The 10,077-nt window shown below is 34.9% G+C and overlaps 1 protein-coding gene across 1 annotated transcript; it reads left to right on the top strand.

The window, feature by feature from the left end:
• Window positions 1–1,296: 1,296 nt before the first annotated feature.
• LOC110865572 (glutamine--fructose-6-phosphate aminotransferase [isomerizing] 2) lies at window positions 1,297–9,555 on the top strand. Its single transcript, XM_022114868.2, has 11 exons — window positions 1,297–1,715; window positions 2,873–3,045; window positions 3,719–3,827; window positions 3,915–4,060; window positions 4,178–4,342; window positions 5,335–5,695; window positions 6,652–6,902; window positions 7,632–7,746; window positions 8,458–8,713; window positions 8,809–8,974; window positions 9,192–9,555. Exons 1-11 carry the CDS (start codon window positions 1,487–1,489, stop codon window positions 9,273–9,275), a joined length of 2,055 nt encoding a protein of 684 aa, XP_021970560.1. The 5' UTR covers window positions 1,297–1,486; the 3' UTR covers window positions 9,276–9,555.
• The last annotated feature ends 522 nt before the right edge of the window (window positions 9,556–10,077 follow it).

Below are 10,077 nucleotides of genomic sequence, written 5' to 3'. Positions count from 1 at the left end.
GATAATAATTAATAAAGGAATTACTTAAATGGCCTAAAGTACTATTCATAAAGTTTATAAATTAATAATAGGATAGTTAAAGAAAAAAAAATATTCGCATATGGGAGTTTAACAAATTACATCAAAAAAACAATTTTCATAAATTTAAAAAATGATTAAGTCAAAGTTATCTTATAAAATAAAGTTATCAATAAGATTATGAGTGAGAAATTAATTAAGTAAGATAAAAAACTATCTTGGTAAATATTTTTGCAACAACATCATTTGGTAAATATTTTTTTCATCAACACAACTTTGATAAAAAAAACTCCACGAAAATCAAATTCCTACACAACCACGTTATGTACATGTTTTTTTATTTACAAAAAAAACACAACTTTGTAACAAAATTAGTTTTTGCCCCGTCCGCGTTGCGGGACACTAAGCCGAATATTTCTCTTTCATAACATGTACGTTTGTGTTTTGGTTACTTGTACATAGTACTCATAACACGATCTCAAAAAATTACATCGAGTCAACCAATTAAAACAAAACATTACCATACTTTTGCTAAAAAAACTAAATCGATGGAATGACTATAACTTTAAATTGAGAGCAAAATTACAAATTTTCATGACAAATGAGTGTGTGTTAGACAGTCGTCTGACACCAATGTTTTTAGAACCAGACTGAACGTCGAACCGGTCTCCCTATCGGTTCACTGGTCTAACCAGTCCGACCGGTTGGGCCGGACGTAAGAATCGGAATGTGTCGTAAATATTATAAAAATTCATAGGGTTAAATATGAAAAATATAAAAAAACTTATCCAACCCCTTTAAAAACCGGTTCGACTGACCGATTTTCCGGTCCAACCGTCGGGTCGCCAGTTCAACCTCCGATTCCTTGTAATTCCGGTCCGATACCATGACCCGGACCGACCCAACCTTCGGTTCCTGGTCCGACCGGCCAGTCTGGTCCAAGTTTCAAAACACTGTCTGACACGAATAAAAATTAAACCGAGTCAACCAATTAAAACAAAACACTACCATAGTTTTGTTTTTAAAAAAGTTAGAATGATGATATGACTATAAATTTACACTAGGGATAAAATCGTAATTTGATAGAAAAAATATAAAAATGATAATAAAACTGTAAATTTGAACCGAAGGTAAAATCGTAATCTAAGTGGGAAGGAAAAAGAAAAACTAATTTATTAAAACTATAATAATTTAAATAGGAGACTAACAATGATATGATTCAAGAAAAGTAATTGAATAAAACTTGCCAACCGAACTTGACCAATGATTCAATGAATCAAAAGTTGACCAAATCACCAAAATTCCAATTAAAAAAAGTGACCAAATCACGAAATCACCAAAATTAATTCCAATTAAAAAGACTTGACTTATAAAAACCAAACAAAATTCAATTCAAAACCCCAATCGGAATCACACCTGCAATTCCTACATTCCGATCTCTGTTTTCACTTCAAAATCAGTAACCAAAATGTGTGGAATTTTCGCATACCTCAATTACGATGTCAACAGAGACAGACGATACATACTTGAAGTTCTCTTCAACGGTTTACGTCGATTGGAATACAGAGGTTACGATTCCGCCGGAATTTCCATTGATTCTTCTTCCGTCGCCGCCGCCGCTCTCCGCCCCTGTCATTCGCCTCTTGTCTTCCGGCAAGAAGGAAACATCGAATCGCTGGTTAAATCCGTCTATGAAGGTATTAGTGTTTGGATTTGCTGTAATGTTGCGTGATTGTTTGACCTAATTTTAGTTTATGTAATTGTTGATTGGTTGTTAATTGGTTGTTAATTGAGTATGATTATGATTAGAGTAGCTCGACCTGTTAACATTGGTTTATGAATTATATGTTACAATTTTTAATGTGTGTGATAATTATTTGATTAATTTGAAGTATTGTTGTTACTGTGTTAGGAGTTTTACGCAATTGTAGAGATAAAGAGAGGGTTTTTTTTTTTTTTTTTTTTTTTAAGCTGGTTAATGTGTTTGCCAAATATAATTTACCTTTGACTATTATAGTAATGTAAAATGATGATTCAGGCTTAGGCCTTTAGCGCTCTTGTGGAAAACCGAAGTTTAATCGGTGTATATGATATGTAATTGGCCTGTGTTTGGTTTCACCATTATAGTAATGTAAAATGATGATTAAGGTTTAGGGTTCTTGTAAAAAAACTGAAGTTTAATGGGTATATTTGATATGAATTCGGTATAGTTGCCTCATACACATGATTAGAATTGGCTTATGTTTGGAAGAGCTATAAGAACCATGGTTACCTTTTCTTTTCTCTTTATGTTATACAGGATTATAGTTATATTTCAATTTGTTGGTTAGCCAATGGTTATCAGACAATCAGTAGCCTTTTTTAGCTCCTAGCCTTCTATGAACTTGCATTATTTTGCCATGAAATGGGAATTTAGTGGAGTGTTCGGTTTTAGGTTATATATGTTACTGGAAGTTTTATTACAAACTTGTTAAATTTTGCCAGGAAATTGGAACTTAGTGGAGTGCTTGATTTTAAGTTTTTTATACTGTTAAAAGTTTTATCTGGTTGCATTTGGTTATTAGTATGGTAGCATTAAATATTAATAGTCGAAGAGGCTGCACATCACATAATCTTTGGGCATATCCTGCCATAAGTTGGAAAACAACATAGTTTGGCTTCTTGAATTTTATTCAGTGTAGTCTGTAAACTATCTTTCTTCACATTGTAGTTGTTTTTCTGCTAATTGCTAAAAGACTAAAACCATATAAGAGTTCATATTATCCTCAGAGTGCTTATGATGCATCATTGTAGTTTAGCAGTGTTTTGTTAGCACATCATATTCCTAAATCAGCTATTTGATTTGGTGTATCAGAGGTCTCTGCTACAGATTTGAATCTAGATGAATCTTTTTCTGTTCATGCTGGAATTGCACACACCCGGTGGGCAACCCATGGAGAACCAGCTCCAAGAAATAGTCATCCTCAGTCATCCGGTGCTGAAAATGATTTCTTGGTTGTTCACAATGGAGTTATCACCAATTACAAGGTTTGCTTACATGGAACTTCAATTTCATACTCCCTATTGCATGTTTTTTAAATTATTGATTTTAATGACGTATCGTCGATATCAGATGAACAAATTGATGTAATTCTGTATTAACTCTTGCTTCATTTACCATTTCTGCATCACTATTTTTGCCTAAGGGTGCAAACAAGCCGAGCCTGAGATAGACCAGGCTCGACGAGCTCGATTAACTTATGAGAGCTCGAGCTCGTCTCGTATTGAGTTTTGTTTTCAAAGCTTGGGCTCTGCTCGTTAGTAGTTTCTCAAGCTCGAGCTCAGCTCGGGCTCGTGTTCGTTTACTAAACAAGCTTATATTTAGGTTCTGGCTTGGCTCGTAAACAAATTTAAATAAGTTCGGCTCGGTTCGTTTACTAAACAAATTTAAATAAGGGGTAATGTTATTAAATATTAATAAAACTAATATTACTCTAAGGCTTGACGAGCCTGACGAGCTTCACATGTCAGGCTCGAGCTCAGGCTAGATAAGGCTAGATAAATAAACGAGCTTTGTTTTAGGCTCAAGCGTGGATCGGGCTCGATAAGGCTCGGCTCGTTTCGAGCTTTTTCTTGAGCAGCTCACGAGCCGCTCGGCTTTTTTGCACTGCACCCCGAATTTTTGGGTGTATGATATAGTTTTACAAATATAATAATGCAGGTGTTACAACAATCTCTTATTCGGCATGGATTTACTTTCGAATCTGAAACCGATACCGAGGTGATCCCAAAGCTAGCAAAGTTTGTTTTTGACAAAGCAATTGAAGGAGGTACTTTTAATCCTTAAAAACACAATTTGTTTGACACAAACATTAGTTGTGCTAGTTTTGAGAATCTACTCCTCTTTCATGGTTCAGGTGATCAAACCGTCACGTTCAGTGAAGTGGTGCTTGAGGTTATGAGACATCTTGAAGGAGCCTATGCACTTATTTTCAAAAGCCGACATTATCCAAATGAGTTGATTGCTTGTAAACGTGGTAGTCCGCTGCTTCTTGGTGTGAAAGTAGGTTCCGCATCTTCTTGTTTAGAAGGCTAACAATCTAACATACATTTTTTAATAATATAGCTTCATTTTCAATTTACTTTTGCACTTGTATTGAGAACGGAATTTATCTTGCAGGAATATGCTGAAGAACAGAACAATGGGACAACCTATAATGACATGAAATTTATTTCAAAAAATGGTCACCCTAAAGAACTTTTTCTATCTAGCGATCCACATGCCCTTGTTGAACACACAAAAAAGGTGTTGGTGATCGAGGATAGTGAAGTTGTTGACATTAAGGTACATATCCTTTAGTAATTTGCATTAATCAGCTATCATATTGACCATCAGATGTTTTTCAGTATCCGAAATTGGTTTGTTCAGTTGGATATATTTAGTCGGTGGTGTATGTTTTTCTACTTATCCGAGTCTTACATGTTTACCTGCTTTGCTTAGGAAGTTTCACTCCAAATTTATTTCCAAATGCATTGGTTTATATTATACATAGATACATAGGTTCTCGCTAAGTTTATTTCGTGTTTCTTGTTTCTACAAGTCTAACTTGATCAACTGAAGGCCCTGCAACTGTCATCTGTCATACATTGAAACTAACTTGATGTATGAAGCATCCTAATAACCAGGGTATGCAACGTTTGGTGGCAAGTTGAGCAGAGTTTTTTTGTTTTAGTCATGTGTATGTTATATCATGGGTTGAACTAGATATTTGAAATGTTTTTATTACATGAATTATCATGCACTTGTATTAGGTAATTTGAGGAGAAAAATGCCACATGAAATACTGAAAGAATGGACAATGGCATTGGTTCGCCAGAAAGAGGAACTTGAATTAGCCCTCGGCCGCCCTCTTTGATTTTCCGCACCAATCCTTATTTACTACTACATCTTTTTTGGGATTAAAAAAATTTCAAAATGCTGTCTATCCTAAACCATTTAGTAGGAAATCAAACATAAAAAATTTAACTAAATAGGGACCAGGTTCTTTTTGTAAATAATTTAATGGCTTGGGCTAGTTGTATACCTAAGAAATAGGTAACTACTTAAATTTACTTTTGGGTTAACTTCTGTTAGTAATTATCCCAATTAAGTTATCGTGTATACTCTTTCCATGTAATAATAATATAAGTTTCTTGTATACCTGGTGCATTTTCTTCTACTCCATATCTTTACTCATGCTCTTTTATCATACGGGCATGATGGATTTCTGGTGTAACCATTGTCAATAAATTTATGAAAATATACAAGCTACATTTTCTCATTGTGTGTTGTTTCAGGACGGAGGAGTGACGATCCTCAAGTTCGAACACGGGAAAAGGAAAGACGGAAAATCTGTTTCAAGACCCGCTTCTGTGCAACGCGCATTATCCATTCTTGAAATGGAGGTTGAACAAATAAGCAAGGGTAAATACGAACATTACATGCAGAAAGAAATTCACGAGCAACCAGAATCCTTAACGACAACAATGCGTGGGCGGCTTATACGTGACGGCTCCAGCAAAAGGAAGAGCGTCCTGTTGGGTGGACTCAAGGATCATCTGAAAACCATCAGAAGAAGCAGACGGATTGTTTTCATTGGATGTGGTACTAGCTATAATGCCGCTTTAGCTGCCAGACCTATATTGGAAGAACTTTGTGGTAAGTGCTTTTTGGTGTGTTGAAACGGGTTGTGTTGACCTGGAATACCTTCCCTTTTTATGAATAATTATATGTTAATTATGATCACAAAAAAAGAGTAAGTTTTTACAACAGTACTATAACTTCTTGCTTAAAGCGATTTAGGACGGTGCGTGATTTAAAATACACTGGAAGAAAATTTTAGAAATATTTTATAGGTCAATAGTGAATAGCGGATGATAGCAACAAGCTATACGCTATATAGCGATAGCGATGAAATAGCGGGCACTATTTTATTTAGCAATACACGAGAAATTTTTTTAGAAATATTTTATAGGTTACATTTCATCTAAATACACAATTTTAGAACAGAAAAAAGCCTAAAATCCCGCTATTTATATTAAAACAATAAAAAGAAGAAAAAAACCGGAAACCCCGCGATATTCACGCTCTGGAGTCGCTAATCAACAAATTGCAAGACATGGGCGATGCGCTATGAAGCGCGCGATAATGAACGCGTCAAAACTGGAAAAATTTTGTATGGGTCGGGTTAATTTGACCCGAAACACATTTTGTCTGAAATTTGTAAATATTTCATTAACAAAATAGTGTAATTACTTCAGTTTTGTTATACACATATTCTAGTTGGTTTCCAAATAAAACATCAGAGGTTTTTTGCATTAAAGACACTCCACGACTTTGAACCTGTTTGAACCCTTCTTTTATAGTTTATGTTGTTGACTTTGTCGGTCAGATATTAATCATATCCGAATCAATCCACTCAAAAGTATATGGGTCGAAATTTCCACCTACTTTTTTGAGCATTTTTTATTGGCTCATTTGACCGGCTAGAGATAAAACATAACCCATATTGATCCATTCACACGTAAACGGGTCAAAACTGACCACATCTATTAATCTGTTATCAAGTACTAGTTAGTATATAATTTGTATTCACTAGGTTGATGGATTGACAGGTATACCTGTTATGATGGAGATTGCAAGTGATCTGCTGGATAGGCAAGCGCCTGTATACAGAGATGATACAATACTATTCGTAAGTCAATCTGGTGAAACAGCTGATACATTAAACGCCCTTGAATACGCTCTGGAAAACGGTGCTTTATGTGTTGGCATCACAAACACTGTCGGTAGTTCTATTGCCCGCAATACGCACTGTGGTGTACATATCAATGCTGGGAGTGAGATTGGTGTGGCAAGTACCAAGGTTGGTATATTCTTTTCAAATCTAACATTGTATATACTTACAATCATTAGGTTCATCTACAGGACTTTGTCATGATTGTCTGCTTTTTTTTTGTCTCTTAGTGTCTTTTTTACCTCTATCCCTCAACTTTCAGCATTGACACTTATGACCCCTCAACTTTCTAAAAACTTTTTAACGGAGTTTTACGTGCTTATTTTTATATATTTTCCGCTGTAAATTCAAGTTGATTTACGCTTTAGTGTAATTTTTTTATAAACAAGTCGGGTCAAATATAATACGTTTTCATGTTTATTTTATGTACGTTTTCGGTTGGTCTACGTTTTTTAAATAAATTTTGTTCGAAAACGAGTTGGGTCAAATATAATACGTTTTCATTAGACGCCGTACCATTCTTTAACTTTAAAAAACATTATTTTCTTACGTTCTTATTTTTATTTACGTGTCCGTATAAATTCAAGTTGGTTTGCATTTTGACGTAAATTTCTTTCGCAAATAAGTAGGGTCAAATATAATGCGTTTCCGTGCTTATTGTTATACATGTTTTCAGTTGGTCTACGTTTTTGCGTAAATTTTGTTCGGAAATGAGTCGGGTCAAACATATTACGTTTCCATTACATAATATAAATTCGAGTTACTAAACGTTTCACCGCAACGCGCGGGGAAATTTACTAGTTAATTATTATCATCACACGTGTTTCTTGGTTTTCTCATGGTGTTGATATTATTCAGGCGTATACAAGTCAAATAGTGGTGATGGCTATGGTGGCTCTAGCGATCGGTGCTGACAGCATTTCCACTAAACAACGAAGAGAGGGTATAATAGACAGTCTTCTAAGCTTGCCAGGTATGGTCAACACTTCAAAGTGTTTATGCAATATTAAATAACTAGTTTTTTTAACCGCTGCATGTTGTGGCAGCGTCAAACGCGGCGTGTTAAATTATAGACTACAATCAATTTGACTCGTATCCGAACTAAATTTACGTAGAAATGTAGAGTAATCCGAATTCATACCGTTGAATGAAAATATATTATATTTGACCCGACTTATTTCCAAACTAAATTTACGTAGAAACGCAGACCCACTCAACACGTACATGAAATAAACACGTGCGTTGGCGTCACACGCGGCGTGATAAAATATAGACCACAATCGACCCAACTCGTTTCCGAACTAAATTTACGTCGAAACGTATAGTAACTCAAATTTATGCCGTCGAATGAAAATGTAGTATATTTCATCCGATTTTGTTCCCAAACAAAATTTACGTCAAAACGTAGCCCAACTCAAAACGTACATAAAAATAAAACATTATATAACTGACCCGACTCGTTTCCAAACAAAAATTACGCTAAAGCGTAGACGAACTTGAATTTATACCGACGTGTACAAAAAATTAAAAACATAAGAAATTAGTTTTAGTTAGAAACTTGAAGGGGTCAAAATGACATTTACAAAGTTAGAGGGGATGATTTTGACATTATCACAAAGTTTAAAGGTAGAAATAAGAGAGGTTCAAACAAGGGGTATTTAAGTAATATTATACTGTTATGCAGGCAAAATCAGGGAAGTACTGAAGCTTGATGAAGAGATGAAAGATCTTGCAAGATCACTGATTTCCGAGCAGTCACTTCTTATGTTTGGAAGAGGATATAACTACGCAACCGCTCTCGAGGGTGCCTTGAAGGTCAAGGAAGTGGCACTTATGCATAGTGAAGGGATACTTGCTGGTGAAATGAAACATGGTCCTTTAGCTTTAGTTGACGAAAATCTCCCTATTGTCGTCATTGCTACTCGTGATCAATGTTTCAGGTTGGTTTTAAGTTTAAAAGTGTCTGCGATTTAGAAAGGATTCATTTGCGATCTGTTTTGCTTTATCGATTTTTTTCCTCTTTTTTTTTAATCAGCAAACAGCAGTCGGTTATTCAGCAACTTAAGGCTCGAAAAGGTCGACTGATAGTGATGTGTACTGAAGGAGATGCAGAAGCTGTGTGCGGTGGATCCTGTCCAGTAATTGAGGTTCCTCATATTGTTGATTGCTTACAACCTGTTGTCAACATAGTTCCATTGCAGGTATTTTTTTTTTTTTTTATCATAATTTTTTATTTGTTTTGGTTGTTTAATCATCTTATCAATAAAAGTATTATGAATATTACTAACACAAACACTCACTCACTTATGGTACAAGACATGTATTTTAGCTGCAGTGATAGCTTACTTTCTCTTAGATAACTTTAATAACATACCAAATATGACCTTTTGTTGACAAATATGGTTTTTTCATATGCAGTTATTGGCTTATCATTTAACCGTTTTACGGGGATACAATGTCGACCAGCCAAGGAATCTTGCAAAGAGCGTGACAACCGAATGAGAAGAGTGTTTTGTTAACTGCAGTCTCATATGTCAACAATAACCATTTTTTTGTTGCTTGGTATATAGAGCGATTGAACCGAATGTAGGTGACAATGCATTTGATTGTGTGAGGGATTAGGTTGTAACAGCGGTTTGACATAGATGAAGATGAAGATGTAGCAGGTAAGACATCCATATCCAAAGTTATAAGTTTTAGTTTCAAACAATTTACATGGAAATGGTTCGATACTTCATTAAAAAAATCCAATTATTATTGAAGTTATTCAGTTTTGAATTTACATCTAGGTGTCCACATACATTAACCCGACCCGATTTCTTATCTACAACTCATTTTGACCCGTAAGTTGAAATATTCATATGTTTTCATCGCCTCTCCAAGCCCCCAAGAAACGCTAGTTTCTTTCTGCCAAATCTTCTTCGTACTAATCGGAGAATCACAAACACCAGTGGTGAGAGAGAAACCATGGCCGTCTCTGAGAATGCGTGAGAATTCGGGAGCCTTGAGTTGGTAGAAAAAGACAAGCCCTAAAATGTAAACTCAATAACTCAAATGCAAAAAAAAAAAAAAATCAACAATACGATAATAATTGTAATAACAATAAATAAAACGACAATATTGTTTGGTCTCGTGTGTTAAATGAGAATTTGGTTTGTTTGTTTATATGAGTCTAAACTAAATACGAAAAGTTATTGGGTTTAAAAACAAATTGTGTTTTAATTTTAAATTGTTAGGATCCTGTAAAAATGACATTTTTCGTAAGAAGTGTGAGAAGACATAAGAATTGACATGTAGGCATCAT

Source organism: Helianthus annuus, chromosome 11, assembly GCF_002127325.2.
Source record: "Helianthus annuus cultivar XRQ/B chromosome 11, HanXRQr2.0-SUNRISE, whole genome shotgun sequence".
NCBI lineage: Eukaryota > Viridiplantae > Streptophyta > Magnoliopsida > Asterales > Asteraceae > Helianthus > Helianthus annuus.
The sequence above is the reverse complement of the archived record's forward strand: the minus strand, read 5'-3'. Positions and strand labels throughout refer to the sequence as shown.